Genomic DNA, 26,854 nt, shown 5'->3' on the forward strand with positions numbered 1-26,854 from the left:
CAGAGCTGAGCAGAGGGGCAGAATCACCTCCCTTGACCTGCTGGCAACGCTCCTCCTGATGCAGGCCAGGATSCCATTGGCCTTCTTGGCCACGAGGGCACACTGCTCACTCATGGTTAACTTAGTGTCAACCAGGACTCCCAGGTCCCTCTCYGTGGAGGTGCTTTCCAGCAGGTCCACCCCTAATCTGTACTGATGCCTGGGGTTATTCCTCCCCAGGTGCAGGACCCTGCACTTGTCCTTATTGAACCTCATGAGGTTCCTCTCTGCCCAACTCTCCAGCCTGTCCAGGTCCCTCTGGATGGCAGCACAGCCCTCCAGAGTGTCGGCCACTCCACCCAGCTTGGTGTCATCCGCAAACTTGCTCAGGGTGCATTCCGTGCCCTCGTCCAGGTCATTGATAAACAAGTTGAACAGCACTGGGCCCAGTACTGACCCCTGGGGGACACCACTGGCCACAGGCCTCCAGCTGGACTCGGCCCCATTTATGACCACCCTCTGAGCTCTGCCATCCAGCCAGCCCTCGATCCACCGCACCGTGCACTCATCTAGCCCACTGTCCCGGAGCTTCCGTATGAGGATGTTATGGGAGACAGTGTCAAAAGCCTTGCTGAAGTCAAGGTAGACAACATCCACAGCTCTCCCCTCATCCAGCCAGCCCGTCACCCCATCATAGAAGGCTATGAGGTTCRTCAGACATGACTTCCCCTTGGTGAATCCATGCTGACTGCTCCTCAGCAGCTTCTTCTCCGCCATATGCCCGGAGATTCTCTCTAGGATGAACCGCTCCATCACCTTTCCAGGGACAGAGGTGAGGAGGTGCCCCCAACCCTCACATTTTCCACTAGACCATCTCTGTTTGTTAGTATCAGGTCTAGCAGCACCCCTCCCCTTGTTGGCTCCTCAACCACCTGCRTCAAGAAGTTATCTGCAATGTTCTGCAGGAACCTGAGCTTTAAGAACAAGTGGGATTTACACCTGGATTACATTAGCAATTAAAATGCAGTGAAGGGTTTATAAGGATTTCCACAGTATGACAGAGGCACAGGGTGCAGTGGCAAATCATTAGAACAGATGAGCTAATCTAAACAATTGCTTATACAGAAGCTTTCAGAATTCCTAAAATAGTTCATTCTGGCTCAAGCTGAGCACATTTAATTGCTGGTCTTCCCCTATATATTCTGGTGTGGGAAACTATACGTATTGGAAGGCATAAGGGTCACGGTAAGTGCACAGTGTGGCATTCACAAACGCTCCTGTGCCGTGCGGCGGGAAGGCAGCTCCGTTTCAAAGATTCCCAGGACAAACATCCCAGCCGTTCCCACAAGTGGCCAGGGGCTGGAGCTGCTCCAGCAGCAGYTGGGTTACAGTTTGCAGGCGGGCGCCAAAATTCAAAAAACGCAACCGCGCTTCAAACCCAGCGCCTGGGAGGGAAACAGCGCRGAGGGAGGCGACTCCGGAGGCTTCCGTGCCAGGAGCAGACGTGGGGAGCGTGGCCGCCTTCTGCTCCGAGCGGGGAGGCCATGGCACCTTGGGAGTTGTAGTTTATGTCTGTCTGTCTGTCGATTGAACTCAAGTCAAAGAGAGTGGACTGCAATTTCACTTGGAATTTCACATCGAGTTACGCCTCATAGGGTGGCTCTTCACTGATGAAGAGTATCTTAATAACAAACAAGTACCGTTCTCAGCAGACTGAAGTGGAGTAAATGCTGGTAGAAATGTCAGGCACTGATCCATCTGCTTTCATTTTGGTTATCTTTCATGAACTCCCTCCTGGTGATATCCAGGACTTCACAGAGCTCCGTGTAGAAACCCTTGTTCCCAACTCTCTTTGGAACAAACAGGCAAAAAATAACCCAAAATTAGATCTATCCTATGACAGTTACCTGAGCTCAGGTGGGATGAACTGCCTTGTGGAGGACATTTCTATTGTCTACAGAAGTTCAAATAACTTCAGGGCAGATGCCTATTTTTTACACAACACCTTTCAAGTGAAAATATAAGCCCCATTGCACCTGCTTGTCCAGCCTAGTTCTACATGTTTCCACTCATGTTAAGCAATTTTTAGCCATTTCTACTATTTTTTTCTCTCTAGATCTGTCTGGTGTTCTTTATCACATACTTTGAACCATAGGGAATTAGCTCATGGGAATTTAAATCTGTTTATACTTGTTATTTTTTTAAGAGCTGGTTGGACTTGAGGTCTGTTTTGTAAAAACACAATCTGGAAAAAAAAAAAAAAATCCCAAATCTCCAGCGAAGTGAATCTTTCCAGCTGCTTTTATGGTGAATTTGGCTGCGTTCACTGTTAGAGCCAAAGGATTWCAGGATAACTCCTTTCTTGAATCCCCAACTGAAGGCTAGGAGGCATTATACCCTCTCAGGAAAAATCTGGAAGGAGTACCTAACGTCTGCAAATAAACCCCCCAAAAATCACCCTAAGAAAAAGCCGATAAATATATATTTTTGGAAACTCCTAATACGAGACAACTGAAGRCAACTGGCCCACAACACTTCAGCACTAACAGCTGAGACTAGCAAAATTATAACCTCGCTTCAGGGCCGGTCGGACCCATCACCTCAATGGGACAAAGAAGCGGCCACGCAAAATCACCCGCMCCCGCCTCACAGCCCGCCCCTCACAAAATGGCCGCGGGCGCGACTACAGCTCCCGCCACACCCCGCGCCGCCATCTTGACGCCGCCATCTTGGCGCCGAGACTCCATTTCCCAGGCGGCGCGGCGGCAGGGGAAGCGACGCCCGCCATCTTAGCGCGCCTTCCTCCCCTGCTGCGGCTCGATTGAATGAGCCCGTCGCCCGCCCGCCCTCCCGCCAAGCGAGCGCCATGTCAGGCACCCCGAGCCGCGGCACCCCCGGCGGCACCCCGCTGTCGCCCACCCGCATTTCCCGCCTGCAGGAGAAGGAGGAGCTGCGGCAGCTCAACGACCGCCTCGCCGTCTACATCGACCGTGTGCGGGCTCTGGAGTTGGAGAACGACCGGCTGCTCGTGAAGATCTCCGAGAAGGAGGAGGTCACCACTCGAGAGGTGCGGGGGGAGCCGCGGGCGGCCGCGCCGGGTCTGCTCGGGGGGTCCCGCGGCGGGCGGGCGGGCAGCGGGAGCCTCGGCCCGGGGCTGCCTCGCGCCGGGCTCCACAGGCCGCTTCCCGCCCGGGGCGGCAGCGCGGTGGGCGATGCGGTGCGCGGCCACCCGGCTCCGGGCGCCTCGAGGCCCCGCCGTCCCGCTGCGGGCTTGGAGTCGCTGTCTACCTATGTCCGAATGGCCCCGGGTGTCAGGATGGGCCCAGGGGGCTGTCCGGGGTTCCCGGTGACACTTAAGCTCCGGCCAGGTGCTCACACTGAGGGACGGTTGTCGGGGCTGGCCTGGAGCAGCACGGTAGGCTGTGTCTGCAGGCTGGATGTGCTGGAGTTGCTGCTCTGGGATGAGACAGGAGAGCTCTGCCCTTCTTGGCAACCCAGTTGTTGGATTGGGCACTGAAGTTACAAGCAACTGCACCTGTTTTGTACAGGTAGCACATACAGCGTGAAAGAGGCTTCACGGGATCTTCCCGTTCCTGATACCAATACAGTCCTCAGGGTCCTCCAATTTTTTGTGCGAGTCTGTGCTCCTGTGGACTACTACTTTGTTGTGATTTGTAGCCTTTTCCCTTATCCCGGACAAAGCTGCCGCATGTTGTGTGAAGGCTGAGCCTTGGCGTGCTAGTGAACAAGTACATGTCCTGTGAATTGGAACAACCTGAACGTCACCTTTTCTTTATGGTCCCTGCCCTGACTGCTGGTGTGCTAAAGGGGGAAAAAAATGAAAAGGTTTTGGCAAACTTTACTTCTGACAGGAGAAAGTCTTTCACAGTCTTTCCAGAACTGAATATACCCTTGCAGTGTGGAGTACTCTTTGCTAATTGTCCCCCTCATGCTGTGGAATCTGGGCCATTTCCTGTGATCTTGGCGGGAAACTGTCTGAATATTTTTTTATTACTATTTTTTTTTTTCCTAAGCCATGCTTTGCTTTTCCCTATTCTGATGTATCTGCTTCCCTCTGGGATTCTCTGTCCCGTATAGGGGAAGGATGTAGTTAGTGACGCTGCTGGGGACCCTGGCACTTGGCACAGTCAACCCCTCCCTTGGCACTGATGCTTATTTTGATTCTTTAATGTTCAGTCTGAGGTGTTCTCATGTGTGAATGATTGTTTTCCCTTAACCCTAGGTCAGTGGAATCAAGAGTCTCTATGAGTCTGAACTGGCTGATGCCCGAAGAGTTCTGGATGAAACGGCCAAAGAGAGGGCTAAACTGCAGATTGAAATAGGCAAACTGAGAGCAGAACTTGAAGAGTTCAACAAAAAGTAAGGAAAGTCTTCTGTGCTATACCTGCATTAAGAAAAATTGCTAATGGATGATATTTGCAGCATGAATGGTACTACTCGTGCTTCTTAAAATGCCTCAGCGGGTGTCTTTGGGAAGTGTTATAGCTTTTACAGAAGATACTCTTGTTGGGGGAAATTCCCTGACTTGTTTGCACAGCTGGTCAGAGCAGGTAATCAGACTAGTATATGCACAGATGTATTTATAGATGCAAGAATAATAAACTGATTAGACAAATGCTTCTGATATATAGATGCTGAAAGAGTCAGTTGTGCYTGTTCTGTCCCATCGCTCTCCCCCATGTGATTGTGTGCATAGGTACCTGCCAGGTGAAGGGCATTGAGAAACTGATGTACGTTAAAACACATAACGTTTAGTGCAGTGAATATCAGCCAGTCCTATGCAGTCCTCCTGTCGTGTTTGATTTCTCTGTTAGAAGCCATAGACCAGTAGTCCTGACATTGGTTTCAGATATTATATTTTGCATGACAAAGTGGCCTTAGATGGGCACAGAGGCTGTCCCTCTTGCTCTGCTTCTAGCAAACAGTCTGTTTGCTTGGGTTTTAAAGGAAGATGTAGAAGAGAACTGTAGTAGTTACTGGAGATTTGGTTCRTGTATCTTGTTCTACCCACTGCCCAGGTACATCTCTCCGTACGTGCATTCCCTGTATCTATTCCTTTCTCTCCGTGGGCATGTGCTGACAAGCTACCTGGCTTATGCAAGTGGGAGGAAGTTGTAGGATGTGTAGTGTACATGGTTGTTCACACTCTGTGGGAAATCACACTTGCCAATTAGGAGCTGTAAAATCAGAACACTTCCAGATAGGATTACCTACGGCTCATATACACCCACGGGATGGCATGTGTCTGGAGAGCCTATTTTGAAGGTTTCTAGCTGCTGCTAAACAGCTCTCTTTTAAGTTGGATGTTTTGTCTGCCTGTCTCTTAGAAGCTGCTGAGCTTGAGACACTGTGTGGATGTTGTAGAACAGGATTGACAATTGACAAATTGGAGCAGTGGTTTAGAAAAAGAGTTATGGTTAAAAAGAAATTCAGGGAGCAACACCCAGGAATGCAGAGAGAGCATATGGGCCTGCTGACTAGATCCTATCACAAAAGAAGAGTGCATCAACATATTCTGCAGTTGGAAAAAGAGATGTGCATCATGCTGGAATATATCAAGAGGTATTCTGCAGATATAAGAATGCTACATAAGGAAGATTTTCTTCATATAATAATTCTAGGCATTGCGATTTGCCAAAAGTATGGGATAAATGGAGAGTCCAGGAGCGGACTGGAGAAGTGATCTTAAGTCTAGGAAGCAAGACACAGGATATGGGCTAGGGAGRGAAAGGAACAAGGACTAACAGCAGTGATTTTTATTCTTTTTCACTTTGCAAATACTTCATGCTTTCCCATGAAAGTACTAGGGMTGCTTATCAACCTCTGCAGGAGTTTCACGTGCCATGCCCCTCAGAGGCTTCATCCACAGTGATAAATCTCACCAATGAAATATGCTGTGCAGCTCAAAATGAGAAGGAAACAAACCTCTTTACACTCTGTGTGTAACACAGCTTTCTTGTCATCTCTTGGGTGTCAGAATTGGCTTCTTTTTCTCTTTTCTGCCTATGGCATGTGTTCTTTATTGGGTAAATACATCTAAAACCCACTGGTACAAACAGTTGTTTCATGGTAGTTTATGATTATTTTCATTCCTACAGTTGCAGGTTAATCTGGGAGCCACCTGGTGGTACATAAGGGATTATAATTGTAACAAAATGAGTATAATAACAAAAACCTGTAATTGTAACCAAGGCATCCACAAGATGTGTGTGCACACATTTGTAAATACAGCTGTTTTTCTTTTTCAGTTACAAAAAGAAAGATGCAGATTTTTCTGTGGCTCAAGGTCGCATTAAGGATCTTGAAGTGCTGTTCCATAGAAGTGAAGCAGAACTCAATACTGTCCTGAATGAAAAACGTACTCTGGAAGCAGAGGTGGCTGATCTGCGTGCCCAGCTTGCTAAGGTGACTGTCTTTTGGCTTGTAGTTTTGGCTTTTGGTTTGTAGTCTGAACATCATTGCTCCTGAATTAAACAATAGGAGAGATCTACATACTGTTTTCTTAATCTATATCTGCTTTCTTGGATATGAAACAAAATTTTGTTAAATTAAGACCAGAGAGGGCTTGCAGATGGGAAAAACAAGGTTACAGTCAAAACTAAATCATTGTTTTTTAATTTAACTTCATTTTTTTACCAGGCTGAAGATGGCCATGCTGTTGCCAAGAAGCAGCTGGAGAAAGAGACTCTCATGCGGGTGGACCTGGAGAATCGGTGCCAGAGCCTCCAAGAAGATCTGGATTTCAGGAAGAACGTGTTTGAGGAGGTACTGTTGACCTAGTAACCTCATCTTCCTTAATGTTTATGCAGCTGTTCTTCAAACTGACTACAACCTGAGCTAGTTAGCAATTGGTTAGGGAAGTCAATATTATTGTCCCTGCTGTAAAGGCTTTGAATAGTAAAACAGAATTTGTCTGAGCCTGCTTGACCCCTCTTCAGACGTACAAAAGTGAGTGTTGCTGCTCTTGCCTGCTTTCTGCCTCATGACTGCGCTTCAGGCCTCCTACCAGGAATTGCAGCCACTTTCTTGTTATTTGTCCTCCCCTGAAGGCAGGAATGGCATCCTCCTCGTTCCACACATGCAGGCCTGACGAGGTCTCAACGTGAGTAAGTTGTATCTCCCTAGTTTGGGATGAGTGTTGTAGCCGCTGAGAGTTCATGCTTCTCTAAAATGCAGAACTTTCTCAGCAGAAACCAGAAAAATATGTATTTATGTCTTCTAAAAATTCCAGTTGGGTTGCTAATTTATTGCTAGTGTAATCAAAATCTAATGAGTACAGGTCATGTAGTTTATATAAAAAGAGAATTTGCATATGCTTAATAGTGAAAATTAAAGATTTGCCTTCTCTCTATAATGATTATATTCAACCCCTTAATGGTCACAGCATTTTTACCTTTATGAATCACCTCTTACAAGGTGAGAAATGTAACTTGCATCTGTTAACATATACAGTAATCCTTAGCAATACTGGAACTTTTTTAATGATGTTGGACTAAATGAAGTAGGTTATCCTGTTTACCCTAATGCATGACTTTGTCTCCTTTTTTTTGTGTGTGTGCAGGAAATAAGGGAAACAAGGAAACGGCACGAACATCGCTTGGTTGAGGTAGACACTAGTCGCCAGCAGGAGTATGAATCCAAAATGACTCAGGCCCTAGAGGATCTGCGAAATCAGCATGATGAACAAGTCAAACTGTACAAAATGGAGCTAGAGCAGACCTACCAGGCTAAGGTAGGAGAGAGAAAACCATTTCATCYATCCTGCTGTCTTTAATTACAAGCAGTTGTAGTTTGAACAAGCTTTGTCCTGGCAGTCAGGGGATATGGGAGGAGTAGCAACTTCATTACAGATATAATTCCTGGCTGCAGGTATATTTATATTCATTCCCCTYCCTGAAGGAATAAAGCAGCTGCCAGTTGTCTGGCTACTGAAGATACTTACCAATAATTAGAGCCACTTCTTCCTTGCCTGGGAGAAAATGCAGTACTGCTAGCACTGTTTCTCTCTCCATTTTGAGGCTCCCATCGATTCATAGTTTGAGAAATATATTTTTAATTATTTGACTGTTCCTTAGGATACAGTCCCTGCTCAGGGAGCTTGAGCTTTTGTGGACTATGGTTCTAAAGCACATCGTTAAGCTTAGCTGCCGAGCTTCTCTGAGACCAACCTAAGATCCTCTTCATCAGAAAACAAAGATTACTGCTTGCTCYGACCATGGTCTTTGGTTATTGCCAAATCTGAGAATCTGGTGTTACACAAGAACAAACAGTGTTGAGAACTATTAGGAGAAGGAGGAACAAAACAAAAGGTGTTTTGTCCCTGTGACAGGACGTCGTATGGGAAGCTGTGTGCACTTCTGGTCCTTCTTGTGCCTTTGAGATGTTTGCAGGATAGCTAACTCAATCCAAGTGACTTGTATAAAACTGTCTTCCAGCTGGAGAATGCCAAGCTTGCCTCTGACCAGAATGACAAAGCTGCTGGTGCAGCTCGGGAGGAGTTGAAGGAGGCTCGCATGAGAATAGAATCTCTCAGCTATCAGCTTTCTGGCCTTCAGAAACAGGTAAGGGGACTAAATCTACTTTTATCTCTAATAATATCTATAAAACTCTGTAAAATTTGGATGAATTCAAATATCTGTCCTATTCTTAACACTTTCCCCATTTTATGGGGATAAATACTTGTTATATTAGCTTGGGCAGAAGGTGAATTTTGAACTTGTCTGCTTTAACCACATAAATTCCATCTGTGTTTTTCCCTGTGCTATCTCCCTAGGCTAGCGCAGCGGAAGATCGTATTCGGGAGTTGGAGGAGATGATGGCTGGTGAGCGGGATAAGTTCAGGAAGATGCTAGATGCCAAGGAGCGGGAGATGACAGAAATGAGGGACCAGATGCAGCAGCAGCTTACGGAGTACCAGGAGCTGCTTGATGTCAAATTAGCACTGGACATGGAAATCAGTGCTTACCGAAAACTCCTGGAAGGAGAAGAGGAAAGGTAGGTGCAGATGCCACGTGCTTCTGTTAGGATTAGAAGGTGTTATTTTTGTTGCTTATGTGTTTTCCTGTTTGAGGAGCAATGTCCAAATTTTGTTTCATCAAAGTCATATTGGCTCCATACCTCAGCATGCTGCGTGGGGCATTTGCAAGTGTTATCATCTGAACACTTGTCTTGGTTAAGATATGATAGCCATAAAATACAGTAAAATATATCATTSTGTTCTTGGCGTTCATCTCTTCATGTAAGTGTTTATACTTTGTGTTTTCCCTGTTTTTGTACTATTGGGATCATGAGGCGGGTTTACTGGCTTGGAAGGTTAAGGGGTCAGTAGCACTGCTGCTGTGTCCCACGATATATCAAGAAGTCTTCTCTGGTTTATAGCCCCCTTTGCTTATATGCAAGTCCTTCTGACAGATGAACACTCTGAGRCTGCTTTTAGCTCTGGGACGTAATATAGTCTGGCTACCAAGTATGTTGTGGCATCTTATTTTGAATGTACTCCTTTTGGATCAGTTAAAAACGTGTATGTCTAACTCGATTTTCTTTATTTTGACTAAAATGTGCTTGTCRCTGTCTAGGTTGAAGCTGTCTCCGAGTCCCTCATCCCGTGTTACCGTCTCTCGGGCTACCTCCAGCAGCAGCAGTAGCAGCGCATCAATTATTCGCTCTTCCCGAGGCAAGAGAAAACGTATTGAAGCAGAGGAGCTTTCAGGCAGTGGGACGAGCGGAATTGGCACTGGAAGTGTCAGTGGCAGCAGTAGTAGCAGTAGCTTCCAAATGTCCCAGCAGGCTTCAGCTACTGGAAGTATCAGCATTGAGGAGATAGACTTGGAGGGCAAATACGTTCAACTGAAGAACAATTCGGAGAAGGTGAGTGTCAACTCCTAGAAAATGCAAAGGAAGATCTAAATAGAGATGCTATTGATAGATAAACTTGTAATTATCTCCATTAGGATCAGTCTTTGGGTAATTGGAGATTGAAGAGACAAATTGGAGATGGAGAAGAAATTGCTTACAAATTTACTCCAAAGTATGTCCTCAGGGCTGGGCAGACTGTAACAGTAAGTCACAGAACATTCTTTTGTTGATATTGTGGCAGTTGTAAATCTGACATTTAGCATAGCTAACACTTTTGCTCTTGTGGTCCTTGCTCCTGTTGTAAATATTCTAACCTACCAATCTAGAAATTCACCTTATGTTTAGGACTAGAGGTTCTTAGCCTCAACTGTAGTAGAACAGCTCTTCTGTTAATTTTATATTTCATATTCAGTCTATACAGGTACCTTTTCAAGAGGAGGGGAGAGAGTTTTCCTTTAATTTGTTTCTATTATTTCTACTGAAATATGTTACACCAGATACTTATAAAAGACCYGATCAGTGCACAAAAGCTGCACTTTATGTCTCTAGTACATACAGCGCAGCCATTGAGAATGTGGTTGTACAAACTGCTATACTTAGGAAGTAATTGATGACTGAAATACTAGATGAATTTATTTTCTCTTTAATTGCGGCTAGTATTGTTGGTTTTTAATATCTATGTATTTAAATGTGCATTTAAATATAGTAAAAAATAAAATGTGTACAAAGAGCTGATAAGGGCGTCTTTCTCCCTAGATCTGGGGTGCAGATGCAGGTGTATCTCATAGTCCCCCTTCTGTTCTCGTGTGGAAGAATCAAAGCAGCTGGGGTACCGGAGCAAATATCCGCACGTACCTCGTCAACTCTGACGGAGAGGTAGGTTGGGCCCCTAGAAGAGGACTGGGGGCTGGGTTATATCCCAAATGCTTCAAGGCATCTTTTCAAAAGATCATTCTAGGATTTCCCCCTTCTAAAATAAGATAATTTATAACATTGAATTAATTAAATATCTGTAAGTATACTGACCAGCCTTTTATCTGTCCATTTGTATAGGAAGTGGCAGTGAGAATTGTTACTAAATCAGTAGTCGTGAGAGAGAATGAGGAGGAAGAGGATGAAGCAGAGTTTGGAGAGGAAGACCTTTTCAACCAACAGGTAATAAGATGGCTTAAAAAGAGATGTTTAGCTTGTGTCTGCTCAGTTGGATTAATCAGGTATTAGGCTGTGAGGGTCCCTTCACCTTTTGCCAGCTCTGAGCTTTATAATATTAGTTCTGGATGCCAGGGTATACATGAAAATATCCAATAGACCACATTTTATAATAGTGCAGAAACTTGGACCATTTTTCAAATTAGCAAGATTAGTTTTAGCAGTCAGCAGTCCTCCTATTCTTATGTTTACTTTTCTATAAAAAAAAAAGTGTGAGTCATTCTTAATCTAGAGAAAATGCTTGGAGAATATAACCCTTAAACACTGGAAGAAGGGGAATATTGTTGCAAGTCCTAGCCATTGGTTTACTTTTGGTAGCATATAACTACATTTGAAATAAATTTGGCTTTCCTTAACTTCCATATGCTTCCATAACAGTTATTGTGAAATAACTGATCAACAGTTGGCAGAGTGAAAAGGAGAGAAAAATCTTGTATGCAAGTGTTGCTGGAAAAGATATTGAAGTTATTTTTAAACTTGAACGACTGGTTCTCTTAAGTGATTATTATCAATTAAATTCTTGTAGTAGACCATGACTTGCACGATGCTTTCTCTGTATTTAGCAGTGTCCCTGAATCTAACTAAACTATGAAAAATGATTTTACAATTGAGATGATAACCAGAGCCTAGATTTGCAATATAAAGAGCCAGTGAGAACATGGTTGCGTTAAACTGTGTCTGTCTTATTTTAGGGGGATCCCAGGACAACCTCTAGAGGATGCGCAGTGATGTGAAGAAAGAAAAGAGAAAAACTATTATTTGCTACTCTTTCTTTTATTTCCTTTTTCCTTTCTTTTCTTGTTTTTTTTTTTCCTCCAGAGCCACTGAAAACTATTTTTATATCTATCATCATATTTCTTTAAGGTTTACTCCTTGGTACATTTTTATATTAAAAAACAAAAACCAAAAAAAAAAAAAAAAGAAAAAAGAAAAAGAAAAAAAAGCCCACCCTTAAATGAACAAAACTGCCAGATTTTTTAAACTAATTGTTTTACTTTTCCCTCTTTGAAAACACTATATACTACATTGTTGCCCTATACAAAATTTAAGGTCTAATGTATAAAGCTGCAGCAGAAAAACAGCTGCAACAGAAAAAAACAATTCTTCAATTCTTAGTTAAATTGGGATGGGGCTACTTGAGGGTGTGGTAAAACTAAAATTGATGTATGTGTAACCTTGATAGCTTACCAAAAAGTAATTTTTTAATTTTTTTTTTTAATGTTCATTTAAAAAGTACATTTGTGTGCAGGACCTCAGGAAAGACTCAAGCTAGTACTTCCTCCATCCTTCAAGAAATGATAGTGTCCTACTGGTATCCTCTGCGGTGTCCGCCTTAGGAAAATTAGTTGCCAAATTCATCATAAATGCTGCTCCACCAATTGAAGTGACAACGAGAAGCTGCCTTTTGGAAAGGCCTCAGCTCAGGGTCGTGGCATATTTCCTTATTCCAAGTAGGATTTAGCAGCCTAGTGGTAAGGACATCCAAATCTGGTCAAAACTTTAGCTCATTGTTATGGCAAGTGGACAGTGATGGGTTCTGCTAGTGAAGATAGGCACCATCTGTATGTACTGAAGTGTCAAAACTAGAATTTTAGGTATTGTATTTTTAGGGGGATTTAACATTGTCTAATGATAAAAAATCTGGGACTTTAAAGGTTGTCCTGTGTAAATGTTGAGTTTATTTTTCTCTCTTTAATTCAAATCTAGATGCAGCTTGTTCATACTTCTCTTATTCAAAGGGACATTGTCAGATATTTTAAGAAACTATTTGCAAAATAGTATAGAAATATTTTAATGGCCTTTTCTTAAATTTAATGGGAAGTGCTGTTGGTTTGAGCATAACCACTGCTTTGCAGCATTCAGATGCTCAGAGTAAACTCTAACACTGAACAAAGGGGATACTGCTTTTTATGAAGAATGCTTTGTACTGGTAGCTGATATTTTTTATTTCCAATTTCCATATGATGTATTTTGTATCTGACAGCGTCCCTTTAGGTGAAGGTTTCCTCTGCTGTATTTCTGGGCAGGTAACGCTTGCCTCCCAGAAGGTTTTTTGTGCAGAAATGCATCTCTGACTGCTCCAAAGAATGTATTGGCTCAAGGATAAGCAAATGTTAGCTTGGGTACCGTTTGATACCAGGATAGACTCTTGTTGCTATATTCGCTCTTGTCCAATAGTTTAGACTCATCAGACAAGCTACAAGGTTTGGAAGTTTTCGGTGGCTTTTGGATGTTATGTTCTCTGAATAATGTTACAACTGACAGATATAACCTAGAAAGTCAGTTTAGTGGCTTTGATGGCTTTGCAATGCAAGTAGGGTGGGAAAGCAAATTACTTTTTTTTTTTTTAAAGCTTGTAGACTTACTTTGTCATTTAAAAATAAATCAAAGATACTAGTATTCAAAAATACTTGAGTGGGATGACTGAATTACTGCAATAAAAGTTAATGTGAATTTAGAATTATGCTTTAATCCATAATCAGAAGATTCACTATGAAAAAGCAGTAGGAAGATTTGGCTGTTTGGGATAATAAGATGACTTGGCCATTTTTCTAATGTCGTTTTCCTGCCTTGTAGAAGGCTAAATATGCAGTAAATCATGTCTGTCTCTCTGTAATATGTATCTAGTGAAATTATGTTTCTCAGACATACTGTTATGAATTACCTTTTCTAAATTGGTTGTTATGCAAATGAATGCAATCAGTGTAAAACTGTCTTTACAAGGCACCTTCCAGCCACTGGACAGCGCTTTCCTTTCTGACCCACAACTTCTCTAATAGATTTTCCTTATGTTTCAGGGGGTTTTGTGTGTGTGTTTGTGTGTTTTTTTTTTTTTCTTCTGTAAGTGGTGTATTTATTTGTTTACATTGGCCAGTTTCCAGGTGACTAGCTTTGCTTTGATTGTCTTGTAGCTTAAGTACTATAGCAGTGAATATGTAGTTCATGAGAGAATTGTTTTGCTTTATTTCGATGACTTCTTTCTCTAGGGAAAGGGCTAGAAAGGCAGCTTGAATGAGGAAGGACCTCATGCTACCTGAGCCATAGTTTTCTTAACAGCTACTGTATAGGAGAATCAATCTTCTTGTAGCCGTAAGGACCAGTGCTTGCAGATCTGGTGTGATGAATACTGTGCCCCTTAGGAATGGTGTGCAGAATTTGCCCCTGGATTTGAATTGTTTCCTGTAATTTTGGAAACACTCTTTTCTTCTTCAGTGCCAGGTTTAGATATATGCAGGCGTTCATATAACACAGTGATTGGCACTGTGGGAAGACTTTAGAATAGGGTAAGTGTGGGTGATTCTGTCACCATAGTGGTTTCTGAAAGGCTACTTAAAATAGGAGAAATAATTCCTAGCTCTAAGTTAGAAGACAAACTACTGTATTCCACTTTGTTTGCATTTGTGTCTGTCTTATTTGGACACCGTTCTTTCCATTTGCTCTTGATGTAAAGTTTCCATATAACTGCACTATCAGTTTAATGTTGGTGCTACATGCTGGGAGGCTTTTCACTATAGCAAACCAGAAAAAAGGCAGTGGGGTGGTTTTTTTTCTGTCTTTCAAGGATTTTTTTTTCTCAAACTAAATTATTTTCAGTACAATTAATGTGTTTTCTTCCAGTGTTCCTATACCCTGTCTTTCTTTTTYTTAACCTGGAAGTTACCTGCCCTGGAGAATTGTATTTCTGCTCCAGTGTCTGATGGCAGATGTAGAGCTTGAAAAGGAACAGATTTGACTTGTCAAAAACAGATGTTTTTGAGGCTTCTCTAACTASAGGAATTAACCAGAATATCTTACAGCAGAATAGTCCTTTCAGTGTAACTTCCATGTGGAAGTTTTTATCTGAGAAAAATAAACTTTACTCTGAATGAAATAGCGAAAGTCATCCCTAGAGTTAGGTTGTTCTTTTCATTGTGTAGATTATCATCAGAGGATGATATAAAGTACCAGTGTGTGTTCCTGAGTTAGTACTGCGTGTGGTTGCTTGTGGTAGAAGAAATCCAGGTTTGTGCAGAAGCATTTGTAACATGGCATCCTGCAAGTGTGCTATGATTAAATGGCTTCTGTCACTTCATGATGTTTCCTTTCCCTCTGCTTCTCTATTTTCTCTAGCTTTTGTGTTGTACTGACTTCTGAAGAGCAGCTCCTTATTCCTAGCAATAGAGCGTTTCTGATTCCTCTGTTGCTGCACAGCTTTCCTTCCCAGTGTGTCTACTGAGGTTAGTCCAGGATTCTGGATTTGCCCCTGCAAGAACAGCAGTTTACAGCAAATCATTGATCACTTTTATTTAGCACTGTTTTGCCATTAGGTGGGAGTCTGCTGGCATCATTAACATTAGTAGCAGGAACCAAAACTTCTCAGGAAGAAAATAAACATCTGCTTCCCATGGCCTGTAATGAAAAGCCAGACTGACTTGTCTGCAGCTTGTGTTTGCCATGAAAATTGCATCGCAGTGTGAAGCAGATCATACTGTGAAAGGAGATTTCACTTAATGTGCATGTGTATCCTTGAGCAACAGGACACCTCATGTTCATTTTTGGAGGGGGTGTCTTATTATATTTTTTTTCTTAGTTTGTAGTGCTTGTTTCTATATAAAGGCCCTTTACCTGCAACCTGAATAGGGATTAGTTAGAAGAGGCACTTAGAAATGCTCTCTACTTCCCAAGATGTTTGAGAATCCCCCCCCCCCTTTTTTTTTTTTGGTCAAACAGATCTCCAGACTTGTTGCATGGTGTATGTTTTATGTTTGTAGCTTCTTCTCTCACTTCCTCACTGTTAAGCCATTTTATTACTACTTTCTTTATCTCCTTTTGAAAGTCTTATCTCCAAACAAAGGCATATCCATATTGGATACTGGATTTTATTGCCATTGTTGGGTCCAAACCCAAATGAGGTGGGAGCAGTGAACAAAGCCTTGTTGTAAACCAGTGAGTGGAAGGTGAGATAGTGATTGCATTTTCTTTTAAAGTGTCATTTTAGCTTAATGTGAAGACAAATCATCTTAGAGATTTTCTTTTGTCAAATACTTAAAATGGCCTGGGAAACAGAATTTTTATTTGCCCTTCACTATGCTTAGCTTTAAACCACTTTAAGAAAAACGTAAAAGTGTCTTTTTTAAAAACATAAAATTTTATTTACATGTGATTATTATTTGTAAACATAATGCCTTTCTTGAAATGCTAATGTCTAGAGAGTGAAGAGATGCTTAATTTTGCAAGATTCCATTCAGAATAGTGCAAATGTCCTTTATTGAACTTCCAAAATTTCTAGTTACCTTTAACAAAGTAGGGATTCTGTGTCAATAGGGTAGATGCTCTTGTGTGTTCGAGCCACGCACATCACTTTTACGCTAAAACTGTGAGCAATAAGCTAATTGAAACAAGTTTAGGCCAAAAGGCTTTACATTTGGGCACAATGGTACCATTTTTCTTGAGCTCTATTTTCGTAACAGTGATGCCTTGTGACTTGAATGAATTATGACTTTTTTTGGAATTAACACCATCTTATTTAGCTCTGTTTTTGGGTCAGTGATCAGCTTAATTGACCATCTTTAGGCAGCTGCTGCAAATGTTTTTGGAAAGTTCAAGTTTTAAAAGTGGGGATTGTGGACAAATGTTGCAAATGGAATCAAAAGACAAAATGATGGAAATATTCATAAAGATAATTGGAGGGAAGTGTTTTAACGGAGCTTAAGAAAATTACATCATCTAGACTTTATCATTTCAAAGGGTGTTTTTTTGTTGTTGTTTTTAAGAATATGCATGCCAAATGTCCTGTCTCTTTTCAATGATTTGTAATATACATTTTATGACTGGAAACTTTTGTACAACACACTCAAATAAATGTTTTGCATTTTATCTGTTTCCTTCTTTTATTTAAAGGCCGCTAAAGCGCAGGAGCGAGGTTGCTTGAGCTTATGCTCCATGTGTCAGAGAGGAAACGGTCGAACCAAGCGCAGAAGCGGCCCTTGGGCTCCCCCCTTCCCCCTTGAGGCCGCGTCCCTTGGCGCGGGGCTGGCGGGAACCCGGCTCCTCCAGCGCCGCCATTTTCCGCAGCGCCGCCATCCCCCGCGCGGGAAGGAGGTGGCGGCGCGCGGTGCACGCTGGGGGCTGTAGTCCCGGCGCGCGGTGCACGCTGGGGGCTGTAGTCCCGGCGCGCGGCCATTTTGTCCCCCCGGCGCCGCGTGCGGGCGCCTGCCCGCGCTCGCTGTGCGCCATGGAGAGCGGCTTCGGCTCCGACTTCGGCTCCGCGGGCGGCGCCGGCGGCAAGCTGGACGCGGGGCTCATCATGGAGCAGGTGAAGGTGCAGATCGCCGTGGCCAACGCGCAGGAGCTCTTGCAGGTCAGGCGGCCGCCGGGGCCGCGCGGAGGGAGGAGAGGGCAGGCGGGAGGGCAGCGCGTCCCTCACGGCCCCGCTCCGCAGCGCATGACGGACAAGTGTTTTCGGAAGTGCATCGGGAAGCCGGGCGGCTCTCTGGACAACTCGGAGCAGGTGAGGGATGCCGGGGCAGGCGGGGGGGAAGCGGCGGGCTGGCTCGTGCGGCCGCTCAGGCGCCGCTCCGCCRCAGAAGTGCATCGCCATGTGCATGGACCGCTACATGGATGCCTGGAACACGGTTTCCCGAGCCTACAACTCGCGGCTGCAGCGGGAGAGAGCCAACATGTGAAGGGCCTGGACCCCCCGATGGAATCTGCGGGGAAGGGGCGAGCGGCCGGGCCGCGGGTCGGGGTGACCYGGCTGCCGTCCCAGCCCCTGCCGCGGCAGAGCAATAAACCCGCACTGAACCTCTTGCATCCGTTGGCTTTTGTTAGCACCAGGCCCCACAGTGGGCCTTCCACCTCTTCCAGCCTTCCAAGAGCCCCAGGGAGCTGCTTGGTTGCCCTGGTGCCCTTCCCAGCACTCCRGGCTCGCCGGAGTGGGGAGTGCCTGGACTCAAGTCCTTTAGAAGGGGATGTAAGAGGCAAAGAATCTTCTGTGGAAAAGAGAGGCTAAGCCAGTGGTGCTGTCCCCATGTCCAGAAAGCCAGGGSCCCCTGGAACCCAGATGGGGGGAGTTAATCAGTCTCTCTACCAAAAAAAGCTGCTGCAAGATTCTTCGGAGCATCTAGTTCCCTGCCTCCTCCTTTGTGTTTATGTGAAGCTTGCTTATGGGCTTTGACTCATTGGGGAGCAGGTACGTGTAAGTAACTGCAAACCAGAGAAATAGGATGAAAAAGGTTGAGAACAGGGAGTTCGGTGGGGATTAAAATTGTCCCTTTCTAATGAGGATCTCTTGTTGGCACAAATATGCACTGTTTGCTGGAGCAGAGACAGCCTGGGAAGGTGACTTCTCCTAAGYGGCTAGGACTTTCAAGGGGAGGTGGGAGAAGGCGATTTCACTTAATATTGCAGCAAGGTGGTTTCTGCAAAGGAGCTACAGTGCCCCGCCTAAGATAATCCATTGGGAAATGCTTGCTTAGCCTAACTTAAAGCTACACTGGAATCTCCAGTGCATGTGAGGTAAAATAAATACTTGAAAATGAGTTGCCTCCCAGCCATGTTCTTTCAAGGGCCTTTTTGCTTCTCTTTAGGGCTGTGTGAATTTTGCGCTGCTGGCAGTGCAGCAGCAGGACGGAGCAGCCCCCTGAAGCCGCAGCTGTGGGATGTGAGCCCCTCTTTACGCAGTCATGGTGTGGTCCTGCCATGTCCTTCACTGACTCAGATGTCTGCACCTTTATTCAAAGGTAGCTGCAGGRGTGAGAAGTCTATCCCGATTCCGTGGTAAAGGTGAGAGCCTGTCAAGCCCAACCGTTTTAGTCCTAGCTTCTGTAAACTAGGCTCCTGTTTCTGGCACTCCGTTCCTTGAAAAGGTAGAGTTTTAATGCATGAAATATTTGGCCAGGTTGTAAGATGGGACAGGCCTCATTTATTTATAGAAAATCCTCTAGAATTGCCCCTCTCTATGCAAAGCAGTTATCAAATGCCCTGGTGTCGAGACTGTCTCAGAGCACTGGCCTTTGCTCAACACCCGCAGCTGCAGGTCATCTTCGTCCCTTTGCAGCATCARGAAAACGTGCAAGATCCGAGGGGTTCGTGCAGCCCCTGATGCTTGCTCCTCTCTTTCCTCTCCTTCCCTGAGTGGAGAACGGCAGCTTCAGAGCTTGAGGTTCTGTGCGATCCAACTCTGGACAGCTGTGACTTTGGTGTAGACACCAGGGAAGTAGGGCCGGGCACAGCCATAGCCCCAGCTTGTGATTCCTGCTAGAAACCACCTCCCTGAGGGTTCTTTACAAGCCAAGGGGCCGCCAGCATCGCCCTGCAGAGAGACACAAACATCTGCATCAAACCAGAAGTATCAGCGGAATCCGCTCAGCTCTGCTTTACACCCTGGGACACGGGAGGATGTGCTGTGCTGTCCCCAGTGCCCTGGGAGCATGTCCCCCAACCGAGGGCCACTCGACATCGTGTGAGGGAGTGGACGAGCTGCACCGGGGGACTCAGGCAGCAGTGTTGGCTGTTCTCGCACTCACTGAGCAGCTGTCGACGGTGCCTTGGGGGAATCCTGCACACACCATCCTGCTGCTGATCTGCACGGGGTAGAACTTCTTGCAGGCCTGGTCTCCGATCATGTTCACGGCTGCTTTTTGCAGGTGCTTTGACATGAGACCTGAGGAGGGAAGCGGTTGCTGTCAGCGCTGCACTGAGTGTGTCCGAGGCAGCTCGGGAGCGGCAGCTCTGCTGCCTCTTTCTTGTTGGAAGGAGAGACCTGTGCAGGGAAGGTGAGCCAGACCACCCAGCAGAGCAAGGATGGTCCTCGTGCTGTGCGAGCACAGCTGGAACAGCTGTTACAGGGCCAGAGGACTGTGAGGACTGGAGCGTAGGGAGCTTGGGAAGGCTCCAGGAGGATGGAGAGGTAAGAGAGGTCACATCCTTGGCAAATCTGCCTTGGAGGGGACCAGGTTGGCACCGTGTGCGAGGTACACCCTGGTGTGGGGTGTTGGGACACAGCTGCACAGGGAGGATAACACTCAGCGTGGCCAGGTGGGAYAGGGAGCCCTCTCAGCCAGTACCTCCCTCCTTTGTGGAGCCCCAGCCTGTGATGAAGCATCTGGCTCCTTCATTGAAAACGTGGGAGTTATCGGGGAGACAAATAGGTCTGATGGTGCTGCTGAACTTGAGCGGGGCGCTGAGCTCCAGGAGCGCCACGTCGTAGTCCAGGCTGTAGACGTTGTAGAAAGGGTGCTTGTAGATACGGAATATTTTTTCCACTTTCCCGTCAWTGCCATTCAGGAAGGGCGTTCCTAGAAAGGCCACCCACATTTTGGGGTCGCTGTAACTGCAGAAAGAAAGCAAACCTGACTGTTAGGAGTGGGGCTTAGCCAAAAAGTGCCGCTTTCCCGCTTGCTGTGGGGCTGCGAGGTGCCATAGCCATAAGCTGTGAGGCCAAGCTCCACTGTCCTGCAGCCACAGCCTGCTGTGCTGCGAGGAAGAGGAAGGGCAGGTGGGGATGAGGCCGAGCAGGCTTCACACTTACTTACATATCAAAGCAGTGAGCTGCAGAGAGCAGCCACCTGTCCGCGACGAGGACAGCGCCGCACTTGTGCTCCTTGTGCCGAAGCCACAGGCTRGCCTGCCACGGCCATTCCCCCCGCGCTGCGCTGCTGCCGCCCACGATCTTGCTGAAGGCCAGAGCAGCAGTTAAGCCACAGTCTGGGACAGAAAGAGAGGTGACACAGTGCTGAGTAACCTTAAGAGATGAGCAAGGTCTTTTTTTGGGGGACACTCACGTGGTCGGGAAGTACCCACCACAGTTGCGCTCATCAGAGCCGTTGCTGCAGTCAGCAACGCCGTCGCATTCGGGATTTGCTTTTCCAATGCAGACTGTGCTGGAGCACTTGAAGGTGAGGCCGGTACAAGGCACCTCTACAAGGGAATAACCCATGGCTTGCTTAGAAGCCCTCATGCCAGGGGTCACCTACTAGCATGGTTGTAAATCGGTTGTCAGTGAGCTTTTACCTGGGGTTTGGGTGGGGTTGACAGGCCCGGTTGTTTCCAGAGCTGCGGTGGTTTCTGTCCTGCTTGTGGTGGTCTTCACCCACAGGGTGGTTCTGTTGACCGGGCTCATAGCGGTTGTGCTGGGCTCTTGGGTGAGGGTGGCTGTAGTGGAAGCTCCGGGGATGGCTGAACTGGACCAAGTGGCTGTGCCAGGACTGGACAACTCTGCCRTGGTCTCCAGGATCCAGTCTTTGAACTTGCTGACTCTGGAGTAGACACCGGGTTTCTTAGGCTGGGCACAGCCAATTCCCCAGCTCACGATGCCAGCCAGGTAGAACACGCCAGGGGTTTCCTCACAGGCCAGGGGCCCTCCAGAATCTCCCTGAGAGACAGAAGCAAGACAAGGACTGCTCAGAACTCCACTCTTCTGAAATCAGAGTAACAATATGCTGGCTTTAGTCATGCTCAGTGTGCTTCATTTACTTTGCTCAAGCTCCAGGGCAATGGGGGCCTTTTCTTTTTATTTAGAGCTAAGGTGGACGTTGCTCACAACCTGGCTACCGCAGCRCACTGAGGATTTCCCCAGAGAATGCGGGGCCTGTGAATTAGTCCAGCTACCTGGGGGAGAGCAGTGGAGAAACAGCAGGCTCTCACCTGGCACGAGTCCACCTTCCCTTCCAGGAAGCCAGCGCAGATCATACGGTCCGTGAGGGAGAAGTTGTAGAGCAAGTTGCAGGTCTCCTGGTCTATGATGCCCACGGATGCTTTCTGCAGGCTCTCAGGTTGGGTGACTGCAAGAAAACAGTAGGATTAGCAAGTGCAGCATTGGAAGTGGGAGCTGAAGACCTCTAGACTGATCTAACATGTACTTCTGAAAAAAAAAMCAGCTTTAATCCTGGATAGGAGCTGACTCTGGCCCTGAAACTCATGGTTTACTACAGCAGCTTTGCACCTCTGTGCAGGATTCTGGGCACAGGCAGCAAGTTTTCTGCTATCTTGGCTGTTTGTGGCTCCTCGCTGACTGGASGGACAGTAAGACTTATTTGGTAGGACCTGTGCCACCTACAGGCTCTTGATATTGGGTCTAGTTCTAACTGCTTGGTGCATCTTAGTGACAAAGCCTTGCATGGTCACCGAGGCAGCTGTCCTGTCCTGCCAGGAATCTACAAAGCTGAAGCAACGAGCCATGATTGCTTAAAATGGGACAACTATTTAGGGGATCCCAGTRGATAACAGCCAAGCTGTTATCTCCATATTCTTGTTTGCTAATGGTGTCTCAATAACTGCAATTTAAGGTAGTGCTGCACATACTTTTACTGGCATCTTTGGCTCCCATGTTCCTCYGGGTTCCTGACTGTCCCTGTTTTAGGCTTCCTCTGCTCCCCACACTTTCTGGGTCGCCTTGGTGCAGGCTTTGCARCTGAACCTGCCAGTGCAGCCAAGCACATCAGCGGGTGAAGAGCTGCCACTTACCATTGCCTTCCTGAGTGTCTCCCCACCCAGAAATCACACACTTTTTGCCAACGGGAAACTTCTGCACAGCAAGTGGAAGACAGACGGGCTGGATGTATTTGTTGAAGACAAGGGGTCTTGCCAGCTCCAATAAAGCAACGTCAAAATCCAGAATGACAGGGTTGAAGAGGGGATGCTGGATCACTCGTGTTACGTTGACTTTCACCGTGTCACCATCTGTTCCGTTTAGCCATGTRGTTCCCATGTAGGCTTCGATTTCTTCTGGCATTGTCCTGCAAATACATAATCCTAAACACATGTGCTCACACACACATGCCTGGCACGAGTCCTGCTCGCTGTTTAAATGCTGGCAACATTAAAGCAGCAGTGTTTAAAATCCTCACCAAAGCAGAGCCCTGCACACACAAGAGTGGCCCCAAAGAGTCAGACCCCAAAAACTTGTTTCCAAGAGTGGATGCCTCTTGAAGAGCAGGTAAGTGTGTGGTGAGGCTCTCCAGGAATGTTTTGACATGTGGATCACATGTGTGATAGCTGTAATGGATTTTTAACTTGATTTTTTCTAGAATTACATTTTCTTTGTTTCTTTTAACCCCGTGTAAACTTTACACATTGGTACTTTTCGTGGTGAGGTGTTCCACAGCTGTGTGGCACTTATGAGGAGCTGCTCTCCTTTGCTTGCATATCCCAGGTAYGTTGTCCTCGCTCCCCGTCCAGATCATTTTAACCCTTCCCTCACCCACAAAGTCCCTTTTACGATTAACCTCTAGCAGTGGGGAAAATTGGTGTCCAGTGCTGCTGTTTTTCCTGGTGACCCCATTGCTGCAGCTGTGGTTTTGGCTGCACGGCCAGACCTGTGCAGGTCCGTGTTAGTGGGCAAGCGAAGTACAATAGCTCAGCAACCAGCACAGCCCTCTACCCCAACCCAGCGTGGATAAACAGGATCTTACTGATTGAAGCAGTGAGCAGCCGAGAGCAGCCAGCGATCCCCGATTATGGTGGCTCCACAGAAATGCCTGGAGTCTTCTTTCAGGCTGACCTGCCAGGGGATCTCTCCTCTGGAGGCATCCGTTCCTCCCACTATCTTGCTGGGTTTGGAGAGTCCAGGTCGTCCTCCACACTCTGAACACAAATCAACGCGTGGCTTGTGAGTACTTCTAGCAGGAGACTTTGCGACTTTGGCTTTCTCTAGCTGGTAAGTCCAGGCAGGGACAAGTCTGAGGCATCTGCCCAAACCCTGCCTGCTGATCTAGGGACTTGCTGATGGTGACCAGGTACAACCATATGTGGCCTTCACCRTAACTGTCTCTGAGACTTGCTTCTGGCAGGCCCTTAAGCCTATGCAGCTCTTGAAGGCAAAGGAGCCTGCACTTTTGAGCCCCTTAGCCCTGCCATTCCAGAAAGAAAGTTAAGCTTCAGTTTAGAAAAATCTGTATCTCCCTGCAGAGCTGCTCCAGGGAGCTCACAAGTCCCGTAGACTCCTCCGCTTTGAGGAGCTCCATAGCTGCARTGGAGCTGCAGCCATGGAGCTTGAACTGCTGCAAGATTGTTGGGTAGCAAAGAAAACTGAGCGTCTGGTCAACGTGTTAAGCAGTATCAGACACTGCTGAGTCTTGCCTGCGCCTGCCAGGGGTCCTGGACATGTTGGAGCCTGGTGCTGGGCGCAAAATTACACATTCAGTTGCACAAACAAGTTGGACCACGAAACTTGTCTGCATAAGGACTGACTTGATTGCTSTGCTGCAGCTAAGCTGGAGCTGCCTTGGCCTTCAGCACTTAGCTGAGGGTTGTGTGTCACCCTGACATAGGTTATTTCAGCTCAGTAGAAGAGTAAACCCCGGCGTGGGCCYGTCCCAGCACCTTGTGTCCCGCTGCAGCCGCGCCGCTGTGTCTCGCACCTTGTGGCCTGGAGGCGGTGGCCGCCTTGCTGGCGGCCGGGGCTGCCGAGGTGCTGGGCGTTGCTGCAGTGACCGGGTCGCCGAGATCCTCGGGGGGCACCGTGCTGCTGTTGGTGCTGGGGTGTCCCAGGGGGACGCTGTGGCTTACGGAGTGGGGGAAGCCCGAAATAGCAGCAACGATCCAGTCTCTCAGTTTGGTAACACGGCTGTAAACCCCAGGCCGCCTAGCTTCAGCACATCCAATTCCCCAGCTCACGATTCCCGCCAGGAAGAACTTGCCGGATGGTTCTTCGCAAACCAGCGGTCCACCTGAGTCACCCTGCAAGACAAGTGCGTGTGGTGAGCCCTGCGTGCCAGCCCCTGGCCCTGTGTCCCCTCCTCTGCTGATCTCCTGCATAGTGAYGAGCCAAGGTGTCCTGGGCTGGCCTTTGCATGGGCCTGTTGAGCAGGACTGCACTGTCCTACTCTTCAGCAATACCCCGTGCCCTTAATATGCCAGAGGAGCACAAGGACCTTCCCTATAAAATCTAGGGCAAGTATTTCATCTGGTTTCCTCATTTACCAAGCTGCTGCTCTTACAGACTAAGCCCAGCTTTCATTGCTGCCAGCRGGCACAGATTTTTGTTCTCCCTTCCCCGCTTCCATTCTGGCAGTACCATCGGCCCTGTTTTACAACCGAGGAAGCAGAAAAGCAGTTAAGCAGCCAAAAGAGCCATCTGAAGGAAAGGACAGCCTAGCTTGGAGCAGGGTGCCGGCTCCCCTGGGCAGCTCCTCACCTGGCAGGAGTCGATTTTCCCCTCCAGGTAGCCAGCACACAGCATCCTGTCCGTGAGCGCGTGGTTGTAGAGGCTGGAGCACAGCGCCTGGTCCAGCAGCTCCACCGTGGCTTTCTGCAGGAACTCGGGCTTCACCACTAAGCGAAAGGAGAAGATTTGAGCCTTGTGGTGGCTCCAGCTCCCCRTGTCGTAGCCTGGCAGGAGCACAGCCCTGGGGCCCCTCTCCACCATCCTTGCAGTGCTTACGCTCCGCTTCCATCCCCCTGTGTCTCCCACGGGACTGTGCTTACGGAAATCCTCCTTGAGGTAGCCCCAGCCGGAGATGAGACACTTCTTCCGCGCGGGGAAGCGATGCCCGGCGGCGGGCAGGCACGCGGGCTGGATGTACTTGGAGAAGGTCAAGGGTCTCTTCAGCTCCAGCACGGCCACGTCGTAGTCGGCCGTGTCTGCGTTGTAGGAGGGGTGCGAGATGATCCTTGYGATGCCCATTTTCACCGCGCTGCTGTCTGTGCTGCTGAGCGACGTGGTCCCGGCGAACGCTGCCCACAGGGTCGGGTCCTGAAACCTGGAGCACACACGGAGGGCACTGGGCAGATTGGAGCCAGCAGGAGTGCCCTGCACACAAGCAAGSTGCTTGCTGCAGTGATGCCACCTCCCTGTCCCCTGGCTACCAGCACATGAGTTTTCCATGGCTAAAGCTGGACAGGCAAGGAAAGCAGCAGCGATGGAGCTGCCTGAGCACAGCGGGAGCCTCTGGAGATGGGAGCTTTCAGGAAGAGAAGGAAGAGAGCTTACTCGGTGAAGCAGTGAGCGGCCGACACCAGCCACTTCCTCGTGAGGATCGTGGCGCCGCAGAAGTGCTCGTTGTTCTCCCGCAGGCTGACTTGCCATGGAAACTCCCCTCGGGCCGCGTCGGAGCCCCCCACGATCCTGCTGGCGGTCTGCAGGGCTGGGCGGCTCCCGCAGGCTGCAAGGCAGGGGGGATCGGGTTCGTCTGCTGCACCCCGACACGGGCAGACTCGAGCCCYGTGCTCGGCTCTCATCAAGGACCCCACGGGTTCCTGGGGCTGAGAACTACGTYCTTGTGCCCCGACAGGAGTGACTCACTGCAGCCTTTCTCGTCGGAGCCGTCCGAGCAGTCCTTGCGGCCGTCGCATTCCGGGTTTTCCTTCCACACGCACTGGCCGTTGCGGCAGGGGAAGCCGTGCGCGGGGCAGCTCCCTGGGGACAAGGCCGCGCTCAGCCCCTCCGCCGCCGTATCCCAGGTCAGCCCCACGGCCCCTCGGCGCGCAGCCGGGACACGGCTGCACCTCAGGGAGAGGCTCCCGGGATGAGGGCAGAGCAAAAGAGCCCGTCCCGGCAAGACGGGGCACAGCCGCCTCTCAGAGCGGGTGCTGGCGAGGSAAAGGGCCGGCTCGCAGGGCGCGCGGCCTGTCCCGCTCGCTGCCCCTCACCTGCTTTGAGGCCGGGCCGGTGCGGAGAGGCCTCGGCGGCGCCTGCAACAGAGCGGGGGGCAGGAAGGGCCGCGGGAGCCCCCCACGGCGGGCTCAGAGGCGGCCGCGCCGGGCGCGAGGAGCCCGGGCGGGCGAGGGGGGAACGTACCCGYGAGCGAGGCCGAGGAGATGGTGCCGAAGGCGGCCAGCGAGAGGCCCCGCTCGCGCAGCGCGGCGGCCA

General features: G+C 48.0%; 3 protein-coding genes across 3 annotated transcripts; 2 read left to right on the forward strand and 1 right to left on the reverse strand.

Annotated features, from left to right (window-relative positions):
* Positions 1-2,704: 2,704 nt before the first annotated feature.
* LMNB2 (lamin B2) lies at positions 2,705-11,962 on the forward strand. Its single transcript, XM_026035222.1, has 12 exons — positions 2,705-3,046; positions 4,223-4,359; positions 6,249-6,405; positions 6,640-6,765; positions 7,562-7,732; positions 8,436-8,561; positions 8,774-8,994; positions 9,576-9,867; positions 9,951-10,058; positions 10,612-10,731; positions 10,909-11,010; positions 11,757-11,962. Exons 1-12 carry the CDS (start codon positions 2,846-2,848, stop codon positions 11,796-11,798), a joined length of 1,803 nt encoding a protein of 600 aa, XP_025891007.1. The 5' UTR covers positions 2,705-2,845; the 3' UTR covers positions 11,799-11,962.
* A 5,275-nt stretch (positions 11,963-17,237) lies between these two features.
* Positions 17,238-18,368, forward strand: TIMM13 (translocase of inner mitochondrial membrane 13). The gene is made up of 3 exons (XM_026035246.1): positions 17,238-17,404; positions 17,486-17,554; positions 17,631-18,368. The coding sequence occupies exons 1-3, from the start codon at positions 17,279-17,281 to the stop codon at positions 17,727-17,729; spliced, it is 294 nt and encodes a 97-aa protein (XP_025891031.1). The 5' UTR covers positions 17,238-17,278; the 3' UTR covers positions 17,730-18,368.
* An 822-nt stretch (positions 18,369-19,190) lies between these two features.
* TMPRSS9 (transmembrane serine protease 9) lies at positions 19,191-26,293 on the reverse strand. The gene is made up of 13 exons (XM_026035276.1): positions 25,976-26,293; positions 25,471-25,745; positions 25,181-25,317; positions 24,405-24,723; positions 23,457-23,628; positions 22,510-22,781; positions 21,691-21,827; positions 21,058-21,418; positions 20,848-20,964; positions 20,580-20,751; positions 20,112-20,377; positions 19,572-19,708; positions 19,191-19,357 (listed from the first exon to the last, which is right to left on the reverse strand). The coding sequence occupies exons 1-13, from the start codon at positions 26,221-26,223 to the stop codon at positions 19,196-19,198; spliced, it is 2,775 nt and encodes a 924-aa protein (XP_025891061.1). The 5' UTR covers positions 26,224-26,293; the 3' UTR covers positions 19,191-19,195.
* Positions 26,294-26,854: the final 561 nt, after the last annotated feature.

Source organism: Nothoprocta perdicaria, unplaced genomic scaffold (assembly GCF_003342845.1).
Source record: "Nothoprocta perdicaria isolate Ctin4 unplaced genomic scaffold, notPer1 scaffold_157, whole genome shotgun sequence".
NCBI classification, from domain to species: Eukaryota; Metazoa; Chordata; class Aves; order Tinamiformes; family Tinamidae; genus Nothoprocta; species Nothoprocta perdicaria.

What these genes read in the sequence shown, in the direction of transcription:
- LMNB2 (XM_026035222.1), top strand. Translation starts at nt 2,846, where the DNA reads ATGTCAGGCACCCCGAGCCGCGGCACCCCCGGCGGCACCCCGCTGTCG. An exon ending in AGGAGGTCACCACTCGAGAG is followed by an intron (nt 3,047 to 4,222) that starts GTGCGGGGGGAG and finishes CCTTAACCCTAG; the next exon opens with GTCAGTGGAATCAAGAGTCT. An exon ending in GGGCTGGGCAGACTGTAACA is followed by an intron (nt 10,059 to 10,611) that starts GTAAGTCACAGA and finishes CTTTCTCCCTAG; the next exon opens with ATCTGGGGTGCAGATGCAGG.
- TIMM13 (XM_026035246.1), top strand. Translation starts at nt 17,279, where the DNA reads ATGGAGAGCGGCTTCGGCTCCGACTTCGGCTCCGCGGGCGGCGCCGGC. An exon ending in ACGCGCAGGAGCTCTTGCAG is followed by an intron (nt 17,405 to 17,485) that starts GTCAGGCGGCCG and finishes CCCGCTCCGCAG; the next exon opens with CGCATGACGGACAAGTGTTT.